Below are 13125 nucleotides of genomic sequence, written 5' to 3'. Positions count from 1 at the left end.
AACTGCCAGGAACATAGTCAAAGATTCTCTGAAAAAGTCTGGCGCTGTGAATAAGAAATCAACTCTTAATATCTCATTCACCAATGTAAGAATAGTAGCATAATTACAAAGCTGGCAAAATGCATATACAGTGTCAATGCCTTGGGTTTTCAAGTAGAAAACAGAGCAAGTACCATCATTAAAAAGTCAAATATATGTATATGCATTTATTAATAAAAATAGGTGAATATTAATATTATTTGCACAAAGGAGAAATAGTACAATTGGAGATGCAGATCAATGAAGGCACAAATGAATTCTCAGGGAAGCACAGACTTTGGTGAGAATGGTTGATAATTACCTCTGAGGTGAGAAAGGGTGATTAACATCTGTTTCATAGTTAGATGTGGTTTGTTAGTGCCTAATCTCATTTCTTATATACTATTCCTGAGCTTCAAGTTCTCTCTTTCTCATACCCAGACATGTGGAAAAATAATGGATTAATTTCAGGAATTGGATGAGGAAATTAGTTACATATATTAATTTTTGCCCAATTGTATCAAGGTGGTTGCCTCAAAATACCATCTATCCAAGGAACGTGGAGGGCAGGTATGGTCACTATTTTATAGATGAAGGAACTTTTATTCTGTCTCAACATCTTACTTTATTTACTAGGTCACCTCTTGCAGATTATTAATAGCACAGTGTGTGTGTGTTTGTGTGTATTTTAAATTCAGATTTCAACAATCAAACCTGACTGTATGACTCCACTTAATATCTGCTCCCTGTTCACATATAAAGCCTATTCAAAAATGATACTGCTAATGATATTAACAAGTTATCGATCTGATATTTTGCCAGGCTGTTTGGCAGGTCACATGTTTCTAATTAAACTTTCATTGATCCTTGAGGAACAGCATTGTAATGAACAAGGATTGGATTTGAAAACTGCACACAGCACACAAATATAAATCAAAATATACAATAAATTATTTTAAAGAGTTTTAAGGTCGATGTTCAGCATTTTGCATACCTGTCTCCCATTAAAAAAAAAAAAAAAAAAAAAGATTCGGAGTTCCCATTGTGGCTCAGTGGAAATAATCCAACTGGTATCCATAAGGATGTGGATTCAATCTCTGGCCTCACTCAGTGGGTCAGGGATCTGGCATTGTTGTGAGCTGTTGTGTGGGTCACAGCTGTGGCTCAGATCCTGAGTTGCTGTTGCTGTGGCTGGCAGCTGCAGCTCAGATTCGAACCCTAGCCATGGAATTTCCAAATGTCACGGGTTTGTCAACAAACAAACAAAACCCAAAAAACCCCCAAACCAAACCAAAACAAAAAATCAAAGATTCTCCTTAAAAACACTTACCTGGAGTTCCCATCGTGGCGCAGTGGTTAACGAGTGGTTAACCATGAGGTTTCAGGTTCCAGCCCTGCCCTTGCTCAGTGGGTTAACAATTCGGCCAGCGTTGCAGTGAGCTGTGGTGTAGGTCGCAGACTCGGCTCGGATCCTGCGTTGCTCTGGCTCTGTCGCAGGCTGACAGCTACCACTCCGATTAGACCCTTAGCCTGGAAACCTCCATATGCCGCGGGAGCGACCTAAGAAATGGCAAAAAGACAAAAACAAAACAAAAAAAACACTTACCTGCTAGTAGTTCAAAACTGCTTTTTTTTTTTTTTTTACACCTTAAAGATATATTGAATGGCCATTGCTAGATACAGAACATAATTTAAATTTTTATCTAGCAGTGTAATATAGTAGATAAGAACTTTGGCTCTAAAAATGAATAACCTTATGCTCAAATTCCAGGCTCATTTACTAGTAGTTTAACTTTGGGAAGTTTTCAGCTTCTCGGTGTCTCTGCCTCAGTTTCTCACCATTAAACCCTCATAAATGTGTGAGAATGACAGATATTCCATGTAAAACTCCTGGCATGGTCAGAGTGAATGACCAGTAAATCACTACCTTTTGTTCACTCAGCTGATAAAAACCTGGCTAGCCAGCTCCTTGATGTTCTCTTCCTATCCAGAATGATGATGTTCTTCTGGGTTCTCTGGTGTATATGCACACTAGGAAAACATCCCTTTTCTGAAGACACCTTCAGTGAGTGTTCTAGAGTTCAGTGGTGCTTAAATATCAGGTAAAATTTAGTGGATAAGTAGGCATGATGACTGTAATTTCCAGTAGTAATCAGTACAAGTGCAGAGCATATTTCAATCTCATTATATCAGGTAAGACACCTCTCAGGACTTGCAGCCCCCTTAACAACTAGATATTAAAAAGGCAATCAAACTCACTGTTTCTTAAGGCACGAATAAAGTCAAGATACATTACTTTGTAAAAAGTGGAAACAATAAATATAAGTGCTAAAATGCAAAGCATTTGTGGAATGGTTAGTTTTTTCTTCACTGATTTCCCACTTATAGACAGTAATTTAATCATTTAGACAAATCTACATCAATTTAAATTAGAAAGACATACGAGGCCTGGAGCAAGATAAACAGGTCCATAAAATAGAGAGAGTTGCTAGAAGGAGACCCCATAGCAATCTCCCTTAACTGCAATACCCGCTGGGTTTTGCGAAGAATGCAAAATTTATCTCTGAAAACAAATGTGTCCCTAGGCTAATACCTCGTAGTTTGGTCTGGGAGTCCGGAATGATAATACTCATGTTTGTAATTACCTTTGCTAAGCTTAAAAACCATGGGAAAGCCACTTTTATGTGACCTTTGTGATTTTTTTCTCTAGTAACTTTTGGCATGGACATGTCTTTACCTATTTACAGTTCAAGTGAATGTCCAAGCCAGTGGACTTGGAAGATCTGCTCTTTCCAGACTTCCTTAGTCTACTGGGCAGCCTTGTAGCTATCTCCATAGCATAGCAAGGCCTCTCCCACTGGTAAACCTGCCTGGTGATTCCACCCCTCTGGGGCGTGGCAGTACTATTTCCTGCAGCAATCTCCCAGGGTGGCTCCACTTTGCATTTGCACTCAACTACTTTGCTGCCTCCTCTGCAGCTGCCAGACCTGCTTCTGCTGCTGCTAAGGTAACTTTCGTGTCTCCCTGGGAGAGGTGATTGATAAAAGGCTTCTACATGTGTCTGCCTGCCTGCTTTCCCATTCCTTTCCTTTCATGATTTCTCTCTGTTTGTTCCTTAGGGAGAGCATCTGGGGAGTACCTTGCTGACCACTGAGAATATGATGAGCTCAAGCTATTGGAATGAAAGAAGCAGCAGCTGTGGGACTCAGCAGTCCCCAGAGGGGCAGCAGTGCCAGCCCCAGCATTACCACTGGTACCATCAGTCAAGCCAAGCCCAGCAGCCTCCAGAAAAAAATGTAGTGTATGAGCGTGTGAGGACCTACAGTGGGCCCATGAACAAGGTGGTTCAGTCCTTGGACCCCATCAGCTCACGGGAAGTGTTCTCCCCTCTCAAAACTGCCTCCTCCTACCAAAACTTGGTTTGGAGCAACCATTCCCAGGTACTACAAAGAGAGCTATGCCAGAACAGTAGAAAGGGGAAATCTTGAACCTCATTTCTTTTCTTTTTGCTTCTCTGCCCCTGTTCTACAGGATATGATCTCTTGAATTGCAGCTATATCTGCAATGTGCAGTCACCTAAATTCCATCTCTTGGCTATTCTTTCATTTCCTAGTGCCCATAGCCATTTGTTTACCAGTTCCAATGCTTTTCATATTCAAAATAAAGCATAGGATGGCTCAGTTTTTGTTGGACTTCACTGGAATATCTGATCTGAGGTATTCCTTTTACTCCTACCGGGAAGCAATCCTCATCTTGACTACAGTCATTTTTATAAAGTAGGTTCCCACTGATTCAATTCATATCAAAAGTAAATAGGTTTTTTGCATCAAATATGGTGGCACAGGGACAATGCATCTGTGGAGTGACTAGCAATTTTTATTTTGCTTAGCAAATAATATGCTGCTCCATGATAAGTGACAGGCACAAATGCCTGTTTGATATGTCATATGTGTTTCATCTTCTAAAAAATGACACATTGGTTTTTTTATAGCCAAGGTGAATAATTTATGGATATTAATAGAAGGAATATTGAAAGAGTGGATACAGGATTGAAGAAAGCAAGATGTAAGCAGTTGTTATATGAAAGCTAAAAATGGTGGAAGTCTAAGACACCCCTTAAATCGAAATAAATTTGTTTTTAATGAGGTTATCTTAGCATCAGTGTCTTGCCAATGAATGTGAAAGAACATTGCAAGACTATAAAATTAACAGCTCTCTGTCTGTTTTCATCTTTGACTCTCTTTACATTAAATTTGCATGTCTTTAAACTTTCTAAAAACTTATGTCCAAACTGAAATTTTGTTTCAAGGTACAAGTTGTACTGTGAAGAGCTCAAAAAGCAACGATTGGGATGATATTATTCTGTGTTGCTTTATTATGCTGATCTGAAATAGTGTGGATTTTTTTTCCCCAAAAACAACAATTTTAAGAGGGATACGAAGCAACATATCTAAAGTATATAGTAAAACTGTTTTAAAAATAATTTTGTAGAGATATTGGTAACCCAATAACTACAAAGGCCATGATTTTACTCTTTTATTTAACTTCTAGCTTAGTTTGAGGGGGAAAAATCAGGAAGAAAAACCTCAGCATTTACTGTCAGTAAGTTCCTAGTTGAAAAAAACTTCACCTGCACTGAAGTCAAAGGGAAGGAAAAAAAGGTCAAAACTGCTGGTTTATGATAATAATAATGCAAAAGTACTTTCCAATATGCAATATTAGGATGTTAATGAACCACAAAGTGGGTGTTGCCTATATTCCTGAGCAGTCCTAAAACAATGCTAGGGATAAAAACAAGATACCATGATTATAGGAATGCTAAAATCACCCTATCTGGCATAGCTATTTAAATACATTGACCTCTTTTCCTATCAACTTCCTAGTAAAAGAAAGATAAATAGATATAAATTTAAAAGCTAAAATTTGGCAAATTATAAATACTGACCACAGAAAATTTTTTGGGATCACACTTTATTGTATACTCTAGTTCACCTTTCCTTTTTAATAATCCAGGGACCAAGCTGGTTGAGCTTTTTACAAGACTTACCTTCTTTCTACCTGCTATTTGCTAAGCGATTCTTAGAGCAGCTCCATCCTGAAATCTAATTCCCCAGAGAAGTTTATAAAGAGCCTTAGGGACAGAAAGTAGAGCCATGGGAACTGGGAATAGATACTGGAATGGAAGGTGTTGTGAAGTCTGAAATTATTTATCATTGAAAAGAAAGAAAAGTAAGGGCTGAATGAGGATGAGGGAGGTGAGGTTCTAGACGTGCGGTGAAGAAAATCAGAATCTTCATTCCCTTAGTGAAAAAAGCAGAAAGAAAATTTGATGATAAAATTTCAAACTGAGTTAGCTATCAAAGGGCATTCATAAATCCACTAAAAGGTAAATTTGGCAAGAAAGCTTTTAGATAGCTGCCACAAAGAATGTGACTAGGAAACTATTATTTTATTTACTTTCTCCCTGTTTAGCGGCAGGATGACATGTACAAAGTAGGACCTGAAATTGATCTGAAATTACTTTCATGCTAACGAAATGGGTAAGATATGGTGGCAGCACTATTATATACCATGCCAAGCACAAGCAAGCAGTACACATTATTTAAAGTTCTTTTTTTTGTTTTGTTTTATGTATTAAAAATTCTCTCCTTAATATGCCCTGTTTGAAAGACATTTTGAGTTGGAATACAGCAATTATTCTGATGCTAGAGTTTGTGACCATGGCAGCTAGGAAATGGGTATTATAATCAATTGTTGGTTATCACGAATTCGTTTAAACTTTTGCTTTAAATGTTTTTAGCATTTTGGGGTTTGGATGATATTTAAAGAATTCATAAGATTTTTAAAAAATATATAATTGTCAGTAGTAAAATATGTTCCTTTTGAGAAACTAAAGTTAATGCCACTCTGCTTTGCTTCCTGAATCTTAATTTTAGCCTATGTAGTAGACATAAGATTTAACCAAATGCTTTTTGCAGCGCTTTAGTATTTTCTATTTCTGGCTTTTTAGTACATGTTTTTCCTTTATGGCCTTCTTGTGCACTAAAATGGTGTTTATAGACATAAACATATTTTAAATTTCTCCAGATACAATGTTGCTTTGTATCTTGTGTACAACTGATCAGATATATTTTAGGATTCTCTCAGTTATTATTTTGTCTGATTGATACACTGTTTCTCAGAGAAAACTGAATATAGAATCTAGTTGCTGGTGAAATTGTTTAAATTGATGGTAGAATTAAAATTACTAGCTTTATCCACATGAACAGGAAAAATCAAAAGCAGGCATAATCAAGGTCATAGGTGTATTTTAGAACTGAATGTGGTCTTGTAAATAAATGGAGTTCTAAAAACTACATAAAACAAAAGAAAAGCATTACAGTTCAACCTTTTAAAAGGCCTAAATATTAAACAGCCATCATTAACTCAAAATTAAATACTACCTAAATGAACAGCATCAATGTTAATACACACTGGACATGTATATTTCCCTTTCCATTAATTTAAGCTTTTTTACGAAGTTCAAGATATTTTCCGTGTATATAGAGGAGCTCAGCTGTGTGAGAGAGAAACTGATTAAAATAAAATAATTTTAATACCAGTCATTCACTGAACACATATTTATTAAGTGCCTATGATGTAGGAAGCACTGAGATTATCTGGATAAATACCATTTGCTTATTCAGGAAGAGTCCACATTAAGGAGAGATACAAGACCTGGTCTTTAAGTGTTCTGTATGTCTATATTTCACTTAAAATATAGTTTTGTTCTTAGGCCATCAATATTTATTGAATGAAACAAATTTTGGTGCAAGAACGGACCTCTTACAGCATGTTATATGGATTGCCATTCTTTTCAAATTTGAAACTTGCAGCCAAATTTAACTCAGAGAGCAACTGAGGGAAGAATGTGAGCTTATGAATGGCCTCTGCTCTCAATAACTATTCAGCTTGGGCTTTTCTTTGTTTACATGATTTTTTTTTCCTTTTTCTTTGGTTACGAAGATTGTGGATAGCTCTCTTCCTATGCCAGGATCTCTATATACTATCAGAAAATGTTCCTGTTCCATGGGGATGGGTGTGTTGCTTTGATAAATTGTTGTTCAAAGGTGTGGTCACTAAAGTGAATAATTGTTCAGGGAAGTAGGTTGCCTGAAAAAGGAATGAGGTCATAGGGTAAATAAGCCCGAGTTTTCAGCTTTGGTCATCCCTTTTGTGCTTACAATTAAATGAAGCTATAGAATTTGAGTGCAGCTAATTGCTGGGTGAAAATGCCCTTGCCAATTGTCTCTTGTTTAAGGGAGGTCTGATAAATTGCTGGGCCTGTTTTCAGTCAATGGCACTAGCAAGCTATCACTGTGTGTGTGTGTGTGTGTGTGTGTGTGTGTGTGTGTGTGTGTGTGTGTGAGTGAAGGTGGGGGGCAAGGGGAAGAGAGGTGAACTTTTAACTATTGTGGTCCAAATTTTTTTTGACAATTCATGGTTAAATAAATGCAAGATTTGCCATGCTTTTAAACCCCTTTTAAAAGTAAAAAATCTTTCTAAACAGGTATATTCGAGCTAACTTTCTTCACACCAGCAGCTATCTTAACTGTACTTTTTTTATTTCCAGTGGAGCATATGTACTTCTAGGTTTTAAAGACAAAAAGCATGCATTGCAAAGCGACTGTGTACTTTATTTTCTTTCCTATTTTCCTTAAAGAAAAGAAGAGAAAGAATCCAGGAATGGGTCTCTTAAATGAGGAAATTTAGTTGGAGGGAAGGGAAGAAGTGAAGGAGTTCTAATACTATTACACTCTATTGCTTTTTTACTGAGAACACAATCACAGATTTTATTATAAATTAAGGAAGTGTTTATTTCATCTAAAGGGAGATCATTATAATTTACAGGTTTCTTTCTGTACAGAGTTCAGAACAGCTTCTCAACAATAACCTAAGGCAGATATTTAGCCATGTTACTGGTTTCGAAAGCTTCTAACAAAAGCACCTCCCATGGTACTCAGAGAATTTATTCAAATGGCAGTTTGCCTTTGCAAATTCTGTCAACGTAAATGTCAGGTGGTTTTTGAAGGTATTACCTCTTTTGAAACTGTTCACCCTAGACTGTTCCTATGTCACTACTTTCAGTGATTCTCATAGTCACTAAAACTGACAGGAGCATCTACAAGGCTCACATGGTTTTCCTTCTTGGAACATTATTTTTTAGTTTTTAAGTAAAGTTTGAAAATTCAAATTAGGCAACAAGAAAGAGTTCCATGTTCATTTCAATACGTTTCCAAATATTTAGAGAACAAAGTCCTGCCCTATGTATGCTCTTCCCAGCAGTCTTGCTGTCTCTCCTTTATGCATTGCACCAAGGTCTTGACCTCTTTGATCAATAGGAAAATGAAAACTGATAGATATTGACTGAAGATCAATCTTGACTGTAGAGTCTAAAGATCAGTCACAGAGAACACTGTGTGGAAAAAATACCCATACAAATGAACCTCTGTGTAATGTCTCAGGGAGAGCTACAAATAATAAATGTGCAGTGACTTTGGGAGTATTGAACTATGAAACAGTCCAGTATAGTGGCTAAGAGTGTAAGCTTTGGTTTTAAACTTCTTCAGTTTAATTCCTGGTTCAGGCACTTTCTAGCTATGTGCCTCAGTTGCTGCATCTGTAAAATGGGGCAATAATAACACCTAACTTGTAAGACTGTTATTAGAATCAAATGCAATAATATATGGTGAAAAATACATAGCATAGCACCTGACACATAGTAAGCGTTGATGCCCTAATACCCGGAATAAAAGACCTCTCAGAATCTCCTGTCCTCATTTGTAAAATGGAGATAATAATACCTTGCTTCAGGGTTATAGTAAGTATTGAATGAGATAACATATGAAGGTGTCCAGCTCAGAGTTAGCATTAATTCTTTCCCTTCGTATTATTGATTTATAAAAATATGTCTAGGCTCTTATGATGGAGGCTGATAATGTGAGAAAAAAGAATGTATACATGTATGTGTAACTGGGTCACCATGCTGTATAGTAGAAAAGTGGGGAGTTCCCGTCGTGGCGCAGTGGTTAACGAATCCGACTAGGAACCATGAGGTTGCGGGTTCGGTCCTTGCCCTTGCTCAGTGGGTTAACGATCCGGCGTTGCCGTGAGCTGTGGTGTAGGTTGCAGACGTGGCTCGGATCCTGCGTTGCGGTGGCTCTGGCGTAGGCCGGTGGCTACAGCTCCGATTCAACCCCTAGCCTGGGAACCTCCATATGCCACGGGAGCGGCCCAAGAAATAGCAACAATAACAACAACAACAACAACAACAACAAAAAAAAAAAAGAAAGAAAAGTGACAGAACACTGTAAACCAGCTATAATGGAAAAAAATAAAAATCATTGTATTAAAAAATAATAAATGAAATAAAAATAAAAATATAGCCAACAAAATCTGCTAACTGCACTGCCAAAATAAGATGCTAAATTAAATGAATAGGCTATAAAGTAAGAGTTCCTTTGATACTGGAAAGATTAGGTAATAACATATGCTTGAAAGTCTTATTTGGGCTCTACTGGCTAAGAAAGACTAATAAGGAAAAGCATTAAAGCAATTTTCTAAAACTCATGGTATATGATCAAAAGACTGGAACAGCAGGAATGCATTTATAATGTTTACTGGCATACATATCCTTTAGAAAGAGTAATTTGGAAGTTCCCATGCTCTTAGTGACTTTGAACTTGAATGTCAGTATTTGAAATGGAGGGGTTTTAGTGCACATTTTTTTCTTTTTCCTTTTTAAAATGTAGTGACGCTAAGCATTAAAACTTACTTGCAGTCTGCCTCTTACCTACTGCTTCTTCTAGCACTGCACTTCCAGTAGGGTAGCATGTGGCTATTTACATTTAGGTTTAAATTAATTAAAATCAAATAAAGCTAATTATTCAGTTCCTTAGTCGCAACAGCAGTAGGTCAGATATAAGACATTTCCACTACTGCAGACAGTTCTACTGGAAACTGCAGATCTATTTAAACTACACATTTAAATACAGAAATCCTTCTAAGATCATCACATTCAAAGAAATTCAATGTGTGATCAAAGTGCTGCCAGCTTACATGATCAGCGATAATGGACACACAGGAATGAAACAAAAAAATGAAGCTGCAAAATTTCAAAGTAGATGTTTAGAATGACTCTTTCAGTAGGAGAATTAAATTGATAAATCTTTTTAAAAGCAGTCAAATGAAAGATTTCTATGTATTATGCACATACAGTCATCCTTTGCTGTCCGAGGGGAATTGGTATCTGGACCAAAATTCGTGGGTCTTCAAATATCCTATATGAACTGATCTAGTATTTGCATATAACCTATGCATATCCTTTCTGTATTTTAAATCATCTTTAGGTTACTTATATACCTAAAACAATGTAAACGCTATGAAAATAGTTGCTAGAGCACACCAAATTCAAGTTTTGCTTTTTGAAACTTTCCAGATTTTCATTTTTTCCTAATATTTTCTTTTTTTCTTTTTTGGCTTTTTAGGGCTGCACCCATGGCATATGGAAGTTCCCAAGCTAGGGGGCAAATCGGAGCTGCAGCTGCTGGCTTATGTCAAAGTCGCAGCAACTAGGGATCCAAGCCTTGTCTCATGGCAATGCTTGATCCTCAACCCACTGAGTGAGGCCAGGCATGGAGCCTGCATCCACGTAGATACTAGTCAGATTCCTTTCCACTGCACCACAACGGGAACGGAAACTCATTTTCCTAATATTTTTAATCCTCCGTTAGTTGAATTTGCGGATGGAGAACTGTGGATACAGAGGGACGACTGTATCTATACTTCTATCTATATAATTTCCCCAGAACCTCACTTTTTAAAAGAGCAAATGGTTAAAAAGAGGAAAAGAAGAAAAAACAAACAAACAAACAAACAACTCCTCAACCAAAATGCATCTTCCTTTCCTTTGGGCACATAATATGAGTTTCATAGCTTCTTTGGAACTTCCTTTCTCTCTTAACCTACTGAATGAATTTTAAACTTTAGTAAATAAAGTTCAAATATCATTCCCATTTTTACAGATGAGGTAACCAAGGCACAGGACTTGCTTAGGTTCATATGGCTAGTATTATGTGTTAGAATTGAGATTTAAATCTAAGCAGTCTAGTTCCAGGTCTAGACTTGTAACCACCATGCTATATTGTATATTCCTGATCTACTCATTTGAATCTATTTATGTTTTACAGTCTCTCATATCTAATTCCTCTTTATGCTTCATGATCATTTTCTTGTATGTACTCCCATTATGAACCATGCAAAATCTTTTGGGACACAAGCCAGGGCATAAATAAATAATAGAAACAAACATTTCAATATTTTAAAAGTATTATGTTGTTTACTAAGAAGGCAGAAATATTTTGTTGCTATTCAGAGTTTGTAATATACTTCTCTCATAAGTTTTATTGATTTTTTTTGTATCTAAACATGAAGTTCTAGCACTGGGTAATAAGTTGATTAATTTTAGTTATTTAAAGACTCATAAATATTTTGGGAGAACTTTGATAGAAATGTTATAAAGAAATAATATTGGCTTGTACCTTTTTGTGAAATTCATGATGTCAGCAATAGAATGACCCTGACTGTGGAATTTAGAATCTTTTCCAAAACTTTGATAATCAAGTTCCAAAATTAGGTTCAATGATGTTAAAAAGTCTCCTTAAAACAGTCCTACCCTGTTTTTACGTTCTTATCTGCTACAACTCACCTTCTCCCACCTTGTGTTCCAGACACACTGTTCTTTGAACAAACTGAACATTTTGCCTCCCTTTCACCCCTTCCTTTGTTCAGTCCATTGTCCACTCTGGCGGCATCCACCCTTCTGTCACATTTCTGCTGGAATTCTACTTATCCCTCAAAAATCATCTGGAAAGTTGTCTTCCTCAAGACATCTCCAACCCTGAATCTTCTCCCTCGCTCTTCAATGTAGTACCCTGCTCCCACCTCTAACCCAGGTGTGGTCTTCTTTTAAAACTAGCATCACTTTTCATTATTTAACTATATGTGTTATAAGGTGTGTATAGTACTGAGTAGTATATTATTTTTGTGGTTCTTATTCTCTACCATGGACTGTACATTTGTTGAAGGTTAGGACTTTTTTAAAAATCAAAACTCAAAACCATTCAAAATAGTTGCTTTGAGGAGTAGAATAAAACTTCAGATCCACCCTTTCTCCTCCTCTCCCCTCTCCCTGCTCTGTTTGTGATTATGGCTTGCAAAAATGCCTGAATGTGGCTGTCAGCAGTGGCTTTAATAAAGATATATGATTAGGATTGTTCTGTGGATTTCACTCCTCTATGCCCTCTCTTTGATCTGAAAATGGAAAATAAGACACAAATTGCCTCTTTTAAAAAGTGAACAACACATAAAATAAATATAAGAAAGCTATTTAAGGATTCCTCTGGTGACTCAGCTGGTTAAGGATCTGGTGTTGTCACTGCTGGCTCTGGTTACTGTTTTGGCACAGGTTCAATCCCTGGCCAGGCAATTTCTGCATGGTGTGGGTGAAACAAAACAAAAAAAAACTATTTAATAAGTTAATTAGTTTTTTAAAAAAAACTTTTTGAATATTCTTTCCTAAATTATATTTTTCAATATTATACTTGGTATATGCAAGGGAAATTATGTCTCCCTCAAGGAGGCAGAAACACTGTTGGTGAAGGGAGCCCCTACCCCTAATTCATAATTTCAGTGCCATTAAATCTGAGGATCTATTAGTGTGTCTTGTACACCTCTGATGGTATACTAAGAGGATATTAGGTGGTATGAAATAACAGCCCATCACCTGGTGAGAAAACTCATCTATTCAATTCTCTTTTCTTTTTCCGGGTCACTTCCATGAAAAAAGTTCAGTCTGGAACTAGTGTATCTTTTTTTATAGTACTTTTTATTACTCAATTACACTTATAGTATCTTTTTTATAGTATTTTTTATTACTCAATTACACTTACAGCATTTCCATCCCAAACCCCCATCTCCCAACCTGTCTCATTTGGAAACCAAAGTTTTTCAAAGTCTGTGAGTCAGTATCTGTTCTGCAAAGAAGTTCATTGTGACCTTTCTTTAGAT

The 13125-nt window shown here is 36.7% G+C and overlaps 1 protein-coding gene across 10 annotated transcripts in view; it reads left to right on the top strand.

Moving 5' to 3' along the window:
- POF1B (premature ovarian failure, 1B) overlaps window positions 2929-13125 on the top strand; it is a 76748-nt gene continuing 66551 nt past the window's right edge. For all 10 annotated transcript variants that reach the window (XM_021080031.1, XM_021080030.1, XM_021080028.1 and 7 more), the window contains exons 1-2: window positions 2929-3025; window positions 3138-3458. In XM_021080031.1, the coding sequence (XP_020935690.1) occupies window positions 3177-3458 (282 nt within the window). In that variant the 5' untranslated portion in view covers window positions 2929-3025; window positions 3138-3176. The remainder of the gene's footprint in view (window positions 3026-3137; window positions 3459-13125) is intronic.

Source organism: Sus scrofa, chromosome X (assembly GCF_000003025.6).
Source record: "Sus scrofa isolate TJ Tabasco breed Duroc chromosome X, Sscrofa11.1, whole genome shotgun sequence".
Taxonomy (NCBI): Eukaryota; Metazoa; Chordata; class Mammalia; order Artiodactyla; family Suidae; genus Sus; species Sus scrofa.
The sequence above is the reverse complement of the archived record's forward strand: the minus strand, read 5'-3'. Positions and strand labels throughout refer to the sequence as shown.